General features: G+C 44.5%; 1 protein-coding gene across 1 annotated transcript in view; it reads right to left on the bottom strand.

Moving 5' to 3' along the window:
- LOC134370680 (serine protease 52-like) overlaps positions 1 to 14,979 on the bottom strand; it is a 30,852-nt gene extending 15,873 nt beyond the window's left edge. The window contains exons 1-4 of the mRNA XM_063087703.1: positions 14,894 to 14,979; positions 14,633 to 14,779; positions 261 to 327; positions 137 to 153 (exon numbers count right to left, since the gene is read on the bottom strand). Of these exons, the coding sequence (XP_062943773.1) occupies positions 137 to 153; positions 261 to 327; positions 14,633 to 14,779; positions 14,894 to 14,979 (317 nt within the window). The remainder of the gene's footprint in view (positions 1 to 136; positions 154 to 260; positions 328 to 14,632; positions 14,780 to 14,893) is intronic.

The raw sequence follows: 14,979 nt of genomic DNA, 5'->3' as shown, positions 1-14,979 counted from the left end.
ACTCGCTGAGAACAGATCCTCCACAAAGATGTTGCCCGTTGTAAAGAACGCTCACTTGCCATGGAAAATCTATTATGTCTGCATGCTGCCCGCCTAAGATACCAGAAGAGTTTAGCATCTCATATCTGGTGCTTACTCTTCGGCCACATGTTGCTAAAGGAAGAAAAGAGGAGGAGGGAGGAAAGAGCCAGGGACGAACAGTCAAGGCTGGTTGGCGTGGAGGAAACTTCACGTACAGGTTGTCCTTCCCTCCCCCACACAGACAGCCGTGGCAGAGCCAGGTTAACGCTGGCTGGGGATCCACCAGACACGCCATCCACCGTGGGCCTGCCAAGGGCACCATAAAGGTTGAAAATGTGCTTATGCGGAGCGGTGGCTGCGACTTCTCCAGAACCTGCCTTCTTAAAGGGTCCTCCCCAGGAGGCCTGTGAGGAGAGGGACTCCAGCCACAAGCCCTGGGGCCAGATCTTGCTACTGCACACAAGGAAGGAAGCCGCAGGGGACATCCTCTTATCTGAAGCCGTGCCCCACCATGCTCTGAGCAGCAGGGCCTTGGTGTGGCGTGTTGGCATGCCCTGGAAATCCTCTCCTCAGCTCTGGACACATATTCTCAGGGGCCCTTTCAAGTAGATGTGTCACAGACACCAGGAATTCCACAGGCAAAGGAAGTCGATGAGTCCCCCACCCCTTCCGATTCTTCTGCATTCCCTGTTGTTATTGCTGGCACCAGCTTTCACCCGGTTTTAACTCTAGGGACCATCCTGATAGCACCTTGAGAGGAATCAAAACATTGGCATTTCCGGCGTGACAGGACTGTTCACACATCTTTTGATGCCTTTCCAATACCATTTGAATCATGAGAAAAATATAGTAAAATGTAAAATGTTGAGTGCTTTACTATTTGCCAGGTACTGTTCTTCTTGTTTAACTTGATTTAATTCTCTCATAAACCCCATGAGGTAAGTGAAATCAACATTGTCCCATTTTAAAGGAGAGATGACAGAGGCAAGTTTAAGGTCAGGCACCGCGCCAAGACCTGACAGTTAGTATATGACTGGGTATGACTGGAGCATAGGCATCTCACTCCAGAGTCTGTTGACAATGACATTCAGAAATTCTTCACCAAAAAGTACAATAGGAGAAGGTATTTCTGTTTAAACCATCTTCATCCACACATCACCACTACCCACATGTTCTGTCACCTCATAGGCCCATGGCCACATTCCCCTGCCACACAACCACACAAACCCCACCATGCACCCCACACCCCACACCACACTCCTCCCACCATACACCACACACCCCACACCACATTCCTCCCATCACACACCACAAACCCCACACCACACACCACACTCCTCCCACCACACATCATAAACCACACACCACACTCCTCCCACCACACACCCCACACCCCACACCACATTCCTCCCATCACACATCACAGACCCCACACCACACACCACACTCCTCCCACCACACATCATAAACCACACACCACACTCCTCCCACCATACACCCCACACCCCACACCATGCATCCCACACACATCGCACACAACACACCACACTCCTCCCACCACACACCCCACACCACACCCCACACCCCATACCACACTCTTTCCAACACACCCCACACACCACACTCCTCACACCACACACCACACACCACACTCCTCCCACCACACACCCCACTCTTCCCACCACACACTCTACACCCCACCCCACACCCCACACCACACTCTTCCCAACACACACCACACTCCTCCCACCACACACCACACACCACACTCCTCCCACCACACACCCCACTCTTCCCACCACACACCCTACACCCCACACCCTACACCCCACACCACACTCTTCCCGTTACACATCCCACACCACACAATCTAACCACACATCCCTATACCACCACACGACCTCACACCACACAACCCCATACCACACATCCCCTACCACACAACCCCACACTACATATCTCACACCCCACACCATCACACAACCCCACACCACACATCATACACTTCATATGACCACACAACCTATACTACACAACCCCATATTACACAATACCACCTCATCCCCATACCACACAACCCCACACCACACAAGCCCATATTACACAATCCCACCACACCCCCCTGCCATACAACCCCACACCACACATTCCACACCATAGAACCCCACCAACACACATACCCACACCAAACAACTTCACATCATGAAACCTCACACCACACAACCCTACCACCATATAACCTTCAGAGTCATTCTCTCATCTTGATAAATAGAACCTAATTCCCTTCTATCTATATTAATCTCTTTAGCAAATAGTCGCTTGGCCACACCCTTAATATTCTTTCCCAACCATACTTTTTTATTCTTTACAAAGCCAGGATGAGTGTTTTCCAAATATTTCTGTTTTGCTTCCCTTTTATTATACACTCAGTCTTTAAATCATTTCATTTTACTGTAAGCAGCCCCCAAAAAGCCACACAGCACCTTGTCCACTTTGCTGCTTAGATATTTCTTCTTCCAGAGATCCTAGTTCATCATTCTTATGTTCTGCCTTCCACAAAGTCCTGGGACATGGGCACAATTCTGCTAAGTTCTTTACAACTGTATAACAAGGATGGTCTTTACTCCAGTTTCTAATACTTTGTTCCTCATTTCTGTCTGAGACCTCATCAGAATGGCCTTTACTGTCCATATCTCTACCAAAATTCTGATCATGACCACTTAAATAATCCCTAATAAGATTTAGGATCTCTCCACAGATCTTGTCTTCTTCTGAGTCTTATCAGATTTGCTCTTAAAGCTCCATTCACAGCAATATAGGCTTTTTCTAGCCTGCTTCTCCAAATTCCTTTATCCCCTCCCCATTACCCAGTTACAAAGCCACTTACACATTTTCAGATATTTGCTATAGCAGCCGCCCCACTTCTCAGTACCAATTTTCTGTCTTAGTCTGTTTTATGCTGCTCTAACAGAATACCACAGACTGGGTGATTTATAATGAACTGAAATTTATTTGGCTCATGGTTCTAAAGGTTGGGATGTTCAAGAACATGGTGCCAGCATCTGGTGAGGACCTTCTTGCTGAATCATGACATGGCAGAAGGCATCACATGGGCACGAGAGAGTGAGAGAGGGCAAGAAGGAGTCAAACTCACTGTATAAAACCCACTCCTGCAATAACAAACCAACTCCCAAGATAACAACATCACTCCATTCATGAAGTCAGAGCCCTTGTGACCTGAACACCCCCCATTAGGCAGGCACCACCTTCCAACACTGTTGCACTGGGGATTAAGTTTCCAACACATGAACTTTGGGGAATACATTCCAACCACAGCAGGCTGAAACCACATCTGACTAACTTATTATTAGTATCCCCCAGCTAAGAGGCTGGTGCATGGCAGAAATCGAATACATACTGATTGAATGAATGGACAGATGGATGGATGGATGGATGGGTGGATGGATGAGCAATAAAGATCTTGACATCAATGGTAAAAATTTCTTAACGAACCAGTGACCTGTATAGATGATCAGGGAAATAAGGAACCTCAGTTCAAAGATGCTATTTTCCTTTCTCACCCATGGAGGCATCTGCACTTTGAGTTTCTAAATCAGGAAACCTGGGGCAGGAGAAAGTAAGTGGCCCATAAAGGTTTCATCTCTTTTGAAGATGTAGAGAGTAAATAAGTAGCTGGTGCCCAGGAACATTTGCTTTACCCCATTGCTGACATTAAAGGAGACATGTTTTGGCATTCCTGGGGGAAGACCACACATTGCCAGGAACTTGCAGCCTAATCTCAGAAGGAAAACATCTGATTCTTCAGGGCCAACAAGGAAACCTTGGAATTAACATACAGTAAAGAAATTTTAGTCTCTGGGAAAATTTTAAAATAATTAAAATGATGATTTGTGAATGTTTAAACATAACTACTGATAATTAGGGGTCAGGTCATATTCACAATTAAAAATTCTCATCATATTGGTCCCAATTTTCTTTCTGATACATAATGAGAGTTATGTATCATTTATTGAGCAGCTAGTGTGAGTCAGTCTCTGTATTGTGTGTGTATGTGAGAGAGACATTTAATAATCCCAACAAACCTCCAAGATGTATTTTATCATCCCGTTTTGCAGATGAAGAAACGGTCTCTGAGAGATCATGTGATCGCCCAAAATCATTCAGCTTGTAAAAAGCAGGTGGGGATTTTGTAGTCTAGTGTGTCTATTTCTGAAGCCCATCTGTGCTCTCCGTCCTGCTCATAGCTTCCACGGTATGTCTATGTTTCAGCAAAGTAGCAAAGTACATGCTAAATTCTTTGATAATCTTATATGACTGAAATGTTGGTATGTGGTTTGGATGATTGCTCGCTAAGCTGAACTTCAAACAGGTTGAGACATTATATACAAACTTTGATCATCAGCTCTGTGTCCACCTGGAAGAAAAGCTTTCATGGAGTGAGGCAGGGAGGGGTTTCACCTGGAGAGCCAAATCTGACTGGTGGGCAGTGGCTATCTGCAGTCCTCTGTGTAGAGCAAGTCTGAAGGTACACCTGAGCTCAACAGAAAAGAGTTCCACGATCTATCAGTAATTTCTGCTGAGGGTCGGGAGGTGTTGAAATGGCAGTAGGATATCAAGCCACGCTAGCTCTCATAGATGCCTTTCAAACTTAAATGGGCAAAAAGTCATCTTAAGTCTTGAAAAACAAGAGTTTATGACAATGCATGCCACAAAACTGAGCAAGAACTAAACATTATAGATTAAAGAATCTAAATCAAAAATGATCTTGCCAGATCTGAATCCTGGGCCAGAGCCAACAATATCAAATTCAGAAAGGATCAGACATAAAGCCATGCAACTCCAGTTAAAAAAAACAATAAATCCAAAGCTTGAAATTGGGAAGGGAGCCTCGGCTTGGAAGTTTTTCTTAAGAAAATATCAATCATAGGTATGGACAAGATGACTTGAGTGCTAAGCTCTCCACTCCACAGATGGCAACCCTCTAGGGGTGGGCAGTCTGGGGTCTCAAGGTGTGGGAACCATGATAGCAAATGGAGTGCATTCAGAGATGAGTAGCCAGCACACTGGAAAGATGAGTTTTAAAAGAAACATGCAAGGAAAGAAGACTCAGATGTGCCTTCAGGCACCTGCAGGATTTTCATGAGATGACGGATCAGGCTTGTCCAGATCAAGCATCAGTGGGTGGAAACTGTGGGCTGGCATAAAACTATCTCACAGAAGTGTAAAAATGCTGCCATATTGTTATATTCCACTTTTTTGGAAATACACGGAATTAGAGCTGATTTGGACAATCTGTGCTTTCTGGTTATGAAATTTAGAGGATTCTCTGGGGACCCAAGGAATTTGTACATTCTTTAATATCAAAATGAACTTTGTGGAATTTTCCTATAGTGAAACAGGTTATTTCTAGGATTTTGGGTTTTCTAACCCATACAATGAGGAGATTCAATAAAATCATCTCTAAGGTTCCTTCCAGTTTTAATACACTGTACTTTTACAGTTCAGAATAGTGACAGGAAATATTTTTACTGAAATCAAATAAATATAAAACATAATTAACTTTATTTAAATTAATATATAAACATTGGTGCAAATTTTAGTTTCCTATTCTTAATTTTTTCTTAAGGGGTATATGATTTTGATGACCACATTTTAAATGCTGTATGGATATTGATGCCAGGTGGCCAATGGTCATGCACACTAGCATGTAAATTTATTTACATTGAAAATCCTGTGCAAGTAAAAATTCTTTCACATTGTATATGCTCAGTGGCTCAACTTGGTTGAAAACTGCATAGAATTGGAGCTGACCCGGAAAATAAGAGACCTGTGATTGTGAATTTTAGGAGAGTCCCTGGGAGCCCAAGGAATTTATGTATCCTGTTAACAGAGAAACAGAGCCTTGGGTCCACCAGTGTCACAGAGCAAAACTCCTGCTAGGGGCTGGGGGGTTCAGAGATGTTTCCTCTTGGTACTTGCAGGTCCCCATGGAAAGAAATTCCTTCAGACTCTAGACTTTTTCTAAGTGACAGTTTGATCCAGACCCAGAGATGCGACCAATCAGATCGAGACAGGGAGGTCTCATGTCTGTTTTTGATCCAAAGTGGCTTCTCTTTACCTGACTATCAGTGTGTCCTAAAAATTCTCATTCCCCCAAAGATCCTACCAACATGTTGGTGACCGTGAGAGAAAAGAGACATGCAAAGGGAGAGAGAGAAGTCAAGTCTGCGGAGGGTGCTGTGGTTTTAGCAGGGAAAGTCCCAGATCTGTCCTGGTTGTCAGGGCACCTGGGGAAGAGAGAAGGAGGTGGGGTTTGGGGTCTGTGGTTCTGAGTTGACTCCATGATTTGCCAGCTGTGTGACTTGGAGCCACTGATTGGCCCTCACTGGATGTCAGCGTCCTCCTTTTTTAATACAAAGATAAATATTAACACTGGCTACTGCCTGTTTTTTTCATGTAAGCACACTGGACTACTTTGTGTCTATGCTATTTAACAGGAGCTGGAACTACCTGCACTTAATACTGTACTTAATACTTCCCTCACTAGAGAGTACAACTGCTTGCCGGTACAGATGGAATTTGTCATTTTCTGCTGTAATCCCAGGTTCTAAGAAAAACAGCTCCTAGCATGTGGCACGGATTGCGTATCTGCCAACCAACAGTGACTGAACACGAAGCCAGGATGCAGAAATCCTCAGGACACAGGAGATGAATGCATAGTGGGTATTAACATGCTGCCTTGTTCTAGTTATAGGCTGTGGTGGTTTTGCAATAGGCCAGGTAGGTTCTGTGTAACCCTGAAGAGTGCTTGCAAGTGACAGTGGCAGGAAGGTGCCCTTTGTAGGTCACATGCTGGCATGAATGCTGCCAAGTGGCCAGTGGACATCTCTAGCTTGACAGCCAGTTAGCTCTCTCAAAGGGTCCACTGACATTGACCATTCACTCTGCAAGACTCTGGCACCTAACATAGATACTAAATTCTCTCTCTCTTGAGGTTACCAGAGGTGGGGAAAGCAGAGGGGGAGAGGGATAAGGGAGTACTTGTAAAGGGCCATGAAAATCGATTGCATTGTATAATGATGAATATACTTACCCTGATTTGAACATCACGTATTGCACACAGGTATTAATATTAATATTCAATGTACCTCACAGATACGTACAATCAACTATGTTCCAATAAAAAATAAATTTAAAAAAATTAAATTCTCCCTCTCTCTCACACACACACACACACACACACACACACACACACACACACGCACGCACGCACACACATGCACACACACACATGCACACACACACACTCATGTGACAAGCTCCTCCACAGGTAAATTTAAAATCTGGGGTGTTGTGAGAGCCATGATTTAGAAGTCTCATCAGGAGTCATCTCCATCAGAGTCACCTGAGGGGCTTTTTAGGAATGCAGTTCCTGGATCCCACCCCAGGATTTCTGAATCAGCATTGCTGGGAACTGACCTTTGGAGAGATTTCCCCAGGTGACTGTTGCCTGCTAAGGACCGAGGGTCCCCGGGAGGCACGTCTGCGAGGACCCACAGAACCCTACCTGCCAGGGAGCCAAGTGCCCAGGACAGCAGCAGGGTGGCAGCCAGCAGAAGCACAGCTCTTCTGTCCCTCCATCCTGTCATCGACCCTGCCCTTGATATCAGCGATGAGGATGCTTCAGGCGAGGCAGAGAAAGGACGGGCAGAGTTCACTCTCCTGCCTGCTTGCTCATAGCCCAGCCTGACCACTGAGATCACAATAGGGCACTGGGTGGAGCCACAGGGTCCAGACAAAGCAGCCAGGTGGCATCCTGAGTCCTCTGGGATGTGGAGGTCAGTGTGGAGCTGGGGGTAAGTGGCTGATGAGCAGGACACTTCTGTAAGTGGTGGCAGCTCAGATTCATGAACATGAACACGTCAGGCAGAATAACTGAAGGTCTCTCCAGGAGTTGTGTGTAGCTAATGAGGTGGGTCTGAGGCTGCCGTCCAAACAGGCTGGGTGACGAGCAGAGCAGCAGTTCAGAATCCCACGGGAGAGAGTTCACATCACTGGGGACCTTAAGAGGGGTACCTTGCTTTGAGCCTCTGATGAGTCATCTGTAAAATGGGGATAATGATAACACATTACATTGTTGGAGGACTATTGAGCTAATTCTTCTTTTTTCTTCCTCCCACCCTGCCCCCACCTCTCCTCCCCTCCTGGTCTCTGGTAACCATTATTCAACTCTCTATTTCTCTGAGAACCACTTTTTTTTTTTCTTTTTCTAAAGATTTCCATGTAAGTGAGATCATGTGTTATTTGTCTTTCTGTGCCTGACTCACTTCATTTAACATGACGGTCTCCGTTCTATGTTGCTGCAAATGGATTTCATTTTTTTTAGCAGCCGAGTAGTATTCATTGTGTACATATATGACAGGTTTTTTAATCCACTCATCCACTGATGAGCATTTAGATTGATTCCATCTCTTGGCTATTGTGAATAGCGCTGTGATGAACATGGGAGTGAAGGTTTGTTTTTGATACACTGATTTCATTTACTTTTGGTACATACCCAGGGGTGGGATAGCTGGATCATAAGACAGTTCAATTTTTAATTCTCTGAGGAACCCCATACTGTTTTCCACAGTGGCTGAACCAATTTACACTCCCACCAACAATGTAGGAGAGTTCCCTTTTCTCTGAATCCTTGCTAGCATTTGCTATTTTCTGTGTTATTGATAATAGCCATTCTAACTGGGGTGAGATGATATCTCATTGTGGTTTTAATTTGCATGTCCTTGATGATTAGTGATGTTGAGCATTTTTTTCATGTGCCTATTGGTCATTTGTATGTCTTCTTTTGAGAAATGTCTCTTCAGGTCTTTTGCCCATTTTTAAAATTGGGTTATTTGGGTTTTTCGCTGTTCAGTTGTTTGAGTTCCTTATATATTCTGGGTATTAGCCATTTGTCTGATGTACAGTTTGCAAATACTTTCTCCCATTCTGTAGTGTGTCTTTTCAGTTTATTGACAGTATCCTTTGCTGTGCAAAAGCTTTTTAGTTTGATGTGGTCTTATTTGTGTATTTTTGCTGTAGTTGCCTGTGCCTGTGTAGTCTTGCTCAAAAAAGTGCTGCCCATTTTGTATCGAGTTTTCTCTAGTTTTCTTCTAGTAGTTTCATAGCTTGGGGTCTTAAATATAGGTCTTTAATCTATTTTGAATTGACTTTTGTGTATGGTGAGAGATAAGTATTTAGTTTCAATCTTATGCATGTGGATATTTAGTTTTTCCATCACCATTTATTGAAGAAGCTGTCCTTTCCCCTCTGTATATTCTTGGCACCTTTGTCAAAAATCAGTTGGCTATAAGTGTATGGGTTTATTCCTGGGCTCTCTATTCTATTCCATTGGTCCATTTGTTTGTTTTTATGCCAGTACCATGCTGTTTTGGTTACTATAGCTTTGTTGCATATTTTGAAGTCAGGTAGTATGATGCCTCCAAATTTTTTCTTTTGGTTTATGATTGCTTTGGCTCTTCGAGGTCTCTTGTGTACAAATTTTCAGCCCAAGCACAGTGTTGATAACACCAAGGTCAAGGGTACAAACCCACATACAGCCAGCCATTAATCAATCAATCAATAAATAATGCTGATGATGTTTTTTCTTCTTCTGTGAAGAATATCATTGGTATTTTGATAGGAATTGCATAGAATCTATAGATTGCTTTGGGTAATATGGATATTTTGGTGATATTAATTCTTCCAACTCAGGAACAGGTGATATCTTTCCATTCATTTGTGCCTTCTTCAATTTCCTTCACCAATGTTTTATATTTTTATTGCAGAGGTCTTTAACCTCCTTGGTTAAACTTACTCCTGGGTAATTCATTTTTGGTAGCTATTGTGAATGGGATTACTTTTTTGATTTCTTCTTGAGCTATTTTGTTATCGGCATATAGGAAAGCTATTGATTTTTGTGTGTTGATTTTGTATCCTGCCACTATACTAAATTAATTAGTTCTAGTGATTTTTTAGTAGAGTCTTTAGGGTTTTCTATGTATAGGATCATATCATCTGCACATAAGGATAGTTTGACTTCCTTCTTTCCAATTTGGATGCCCTTTATTGCTTTCTCTTCCTGATTGCAGTGGCTAGAACTTCTAGTACTATGTTGAATAAGAGTGGAGAAAGTAGGCATCCTTGCCTTGTTCTGGATCTCAGGGGAAAAGCCTTCAATTTTTGTCCATTCAGTGTGATATTAGCTGTGGGTTTGTCATATATGGCCTTTACTGTGTTGAGCTAATTTTTGCATCCTAGCACAGGACCTAGCAAGCACCAAGCCACAATTTTAATTATCCAATTTCATCTCTAGTAAATGTCTTCCTGCAAAGAAAATCACATTTACTAGCAGTTTCTATGTCTAAGACATTCATGAAGCACAAATTGTCAACCTAACAGAGAAAGGCTCTCTGAAAAAAAAATGATTTTGGGGGGAAATGAGCATTGCCATGGGAATAAACATGCTGTAGTAAACTATGTGCATATTTGTAGTAAACTATGAAGAAAGACAAAGGGTTTTAAAGGAAAAATGATGCAGGATTACATAATTGTTTTGGTACAATTATTTTTGGCTACAGGGATGACTCCAGTCTGAGGTTGGACAGACAGTTGCTGGGCAGATGTCCTCGCAGAAGTATCATATATTTGCGATGACCTCTGTGCACAGTTGTGGCTTTGAAGGGTCCTTTGTGATAGTTCTTGTAATCAGGCGTAAGTGCATGAGAAACCCTCCCTTTGTGGCTCTTCCCTGTCTGTTTGTTAGAGGTTTTAACACAAGTGGCTCTGTTTTGATTGTGAAAACTTTCACAAGACGCATGCGTGGAATCACTGTAGGGTGGCCTTTGGTGGTGTATCTCATTCATTTCTAGCACTTTACAGGGCACCATCTACATGTCAGGCTTGGAGGGTGATGCAAAGATGAGTGACATGTTGTCTCCTTGAAGCTCCCAGTCCATCTGGTAGAGACACATAAGCAAAGAGACTGCCTTAATGCAATGGTATAAGGATATCATTGGGAGCTGGGGGAAGGGGCACGGGTGCATGGCAGGGGCAGCAAAGAGGCCGTCAGGGAAAGGTCTCTAGAGCAGATAAGCCCTGTCTGGGCTGAGGCAATCTGCAAAGGGAAATGGCCTCCTCATGAAAGGCATTTATTATGGGTTGAGTGGTGTTTCCTATAATTCCTATATTGAAGTCCTAATCCCCAGAACTCAAAATGTGACCTTATTGGAAGTAAGGTCCTTGCAGATGTAGTTAAAATGAGGCCATACTAGAGGAGGGTGGGCCCCTAACCCAATATGACTGGTGTCCTTATAAAAGGGGGAAATTTGAACACACCACCTGCGCAGGGAGAGCCCCACATGAAGATTGGAGTCCTGTTGCCACAGCAGAGGAGAGAAACCAGGAGAAGACTGGGACAGACCCTTCCCTGGCACCTGCAGAGGGAGCCTGATGTAACTGAGCTCAGCTTGGGTCCCTCCCCCAAGCACAGCTGAGCCAAGACACTGACTCTGGGTTGCAGTGAAGGACGTTAGGCTTTAATTGCAAGGCCAAGTAATGGAGATCAGGCAGGTAATGCTGAGAAAAATCCCAATCTCCTTGAAGACTTGCAGGCAAGGACTTTTAATGGAAAATGCTGGAGATTGGGGCAGAGGCTGCTTGAGTAGCTGTTGGATGCTTCTGATTGGCTGAGTCTCTGAGGGCAAAGAAGCAGGATCTCCAGGAAGAAAGGAGCACCTGTTGGCCTCTGCTTATCCCTCATCCCGCTCCTATCAACTTGGGTTCCTGACAGTCCATCTCCAATCAGCATATTCCAAGGGCTGGGAAAGTTCTGGTTTCTGTCCTTGTAAAGACATCTCAAGGATATGTTTTGAATGATGTCTTTTATCTGGAAAACATAGTGGCTCTGTTTTATGGTCCTTCTGATCACTTAGGTGACATCTCATCTTGCCCAGCTGCCTGCTTTGTATTCCCTTCCTCAATTGCTAATTGTAAATCTTAGCTCCTTAATTGGACAGCCCAGTTCCCAGATCCCAAGTCACTTTTAACTTGAGGGACCAAGGCCACAGCTCACTTTCATCAAAACTTTCGAGGGGGATTCATCTGAATGGGATACCTACTCGGTTTTACTGACCTTGCTGACACTATGATTTTGGACTTCTGGCCTCCAGAACTCCAGGCAATAAATTCCTTTTGTTCTAAGCCACGCTGTTTATGGAACTTTGTTACAACAGCCTTAGGAAATGAATACAGCCTTCTAAATGGGCAGAAAATGTGCAAAGGCACAGAGATGTATGGGAACTGCGGAAACTTTTAAGTTAAGTTAAACAAAATTGCTGTTTTGGTAGCTCAAAAACAGAATGTTGACAAATTTGCACGGTTCTAGCTAAACTATTGAATTGGAGTAATTACGATGCTGAGTGGTAGGTAGGGGGTCAAGTTATTAAATAAAGCTCAAGTCTGGATAAACAGCCTTCTTTACTGTGTGACCACTGAATAGGTCTCTTAAGAAATCATCATGGATGTGACAGGTGTATTGAAAACAGCTGTTCCTACTAATGATTGACAAGGAGGTGTAGGTGTAAACATTTTTAAAAATTGTATACAAAGTGGATTTCCATTTTAGGGAAAATGGTCACAGGACTTGTTTCCCCTGAGTTGTTTTGAGGCTTTACATTTCATCCTAAAACCCTTGGAAATATCCTGTCAGGATCATTGAAAGACAAATGAAATATGAGGCAGTTAGTTTGTACTATTGGATGCGGAGTTTTATCACAACGAGCATTTAAAATACTTCTCATTGCTGTAAATAAAGTATTAGAATCCGTCAACCCAACTCCCATATTTTCTATGCCAGGCAGAGGCTTGAAATGAGAGAGAACACCTCCTTACCTCCGTTTTTTTCTGGGAAAGAGCACATATCTGGGCTCAGTAGAGCAACGTCTCATTGCATATGTACGTAATAATTGCAAACTTTTGGGCACTGGAGGGCATGTTTGCATGTGAGGTAGAACGGAGCATAGATAAAAGGATTCCTGGTGTTACCCGCAGTCCTGCCCAGCTTAACCACAGAGCTTCCAGGCAGGCCCCAGGCTTCAGAAGGGAGAATGTGCATTATCTTCATGTGGGCCAATCACCACCAAATCTCCCAGCATGTCCGTAGATGAATTCACATTTTTAGCAAAACAGCATTGTATGAAAACATAAGTGCACACCAAAACCAGTGCCCGATGTGAATAGTGGCTTTAGGCATAATTGCTAAAAACTGGTAACAACCTGAATGTCCATCGTCAGGTGAGTGGATAAACAGACTGGCACCTCCACACAACAGCATCACTGTTCAGCAATAAAGAGGAGCCCCTGTGGATTCACGCAGCAACGCAAACCTCAACCGCACAGTGCTAAGTTGGAGAAGCTGGTCGCAACCACCTACGTTCTGTATGATTCCATTTATATGACAGTCTGGAAAAGACAAAACCACAGGTACAGAGGACATATCAGTTGCTGCCTGGGCTAGGGCCTGGGGAAGGAGGTGGACTATGAAGGGGCACCGGGGCATGTTTGCGGGTGATGAGAAGGTTCTGTGTCTTAATTGTGGTGCTGGTTACAGAACCATGGCATTTGTCAGATTTCACAGAGCCGTGTGCCTCAAAATGGTGAATTTGCTGAGTAGAAATTGTACCTGAAAACCCGACTCTAAAGCCATGATGTGAACCACAGAAGCACTGCCCAATTTGTTCAAAGTGTTTTTGCCCACACTGTGGGGAGAAGTTGTATTTAATTCCATCTTAGTCTGCTCAGGCTGCCATAACAAAACACCACAGACCACCGGGTGGATTAAACAACAGACCTTTATTTTCTCACATTGTGCAGACTAGAAGCCCAAGATCAAGGTTCCCTTGTGTGGACCGAAATTAAGGCTGTCAAGGCAGAGATAATTTTGTAAAGTTTATTGGGAGCCAAATGTGAGGATGGGCCCAGAAACACCATCTGAAACACAGAGAAGTGGTCCAAAGTCCCATTACAATAACCAGAGTCTTACACGGAAGGAGAGGAAGGGAGGGGAGGGCCTCAGAGTGGAGCAGTGCCACCCTCACTGGTGGCCTAACAGCAGAAGCCATAGTCAGTGGTGGCTACTACATCAGAAGGGGAACAGCACACAGGCGCTTTTGGGTAAAAACATTTGTGCATCAACTCTATTAAAACTGAACATAACTTCCCTAATCAGCAAGTTAAACACTTATCAGTTTGTCCCATTCCTATCCATGTGATGTCCTTATCTTATGGAACTGGAACAGGGCATCGCCAAAGTCACGAGGCTCAGCCTGAGACAGAGATTGTTGACGTTCCTGCTGAGGTCCCTTCGTCACCATCCTGGGCTCCCTCCTGGCGTGCAGGTGGTGGCTTCGTCTGTGACCTCACATGGCCTTTGCTCTGTTCCCATGTGTCGGGGAGGGGACAGGTGAGCGCCCATCTTGAAAGACAGTGTCCTTAGAAGGACACCATCCTATCCATCAGGGCCCACCCTATGACCTCATTTAACCTTAATTACCTCCTCAGGGGCCCCATCTCCCAATACAGCCACTCTGGGGGTGAGGGCTTCTGTGTGTGGAGTTGGGGGTGGGGGGCACAAACTCCAGTGCCCGAGTCCACAGTAGCCGAGGGGTTCCTGCTCAGGTCATGCTGCTGGTAGTCTGCTCTGCGTAGTAGAAAGTTTGTCCCTCACCCCCCAGCTCAGGAACAAGCTTCCTGCCACTCACAGGCTGGACAGACGGTCCCCTGCATGCTGTGTTCTAGGGAGCAGGGACCCTACTGGATGCCCTGGTGAGCCGGGGGCACTTGGGTCTGTGCTCGGGACTCTAGGCCGGGGAGTCTGGGGGTCGGGTCAGGGGAGGCCAT

This window comes from Cynocephalus volans, chromosome 2 (genome assembly GCF_027409185.1).
Source record: "Cynocephalus volans isolate mCynVol1 chromosome 2, mCynVol1.pri, whole genome shotgun sequence".
NCBI lineage: Eukaryota > Metazoa > Chordata > Mammalia > Dermoptera > Cynocephalidae > Cynocephalus > Cynocephalus volans.
The sequence above is the reverse complement of the archived record's forward strand: the minus strand, read 5'-3'. Positions and strand labels throughout refer to the sequence as shown.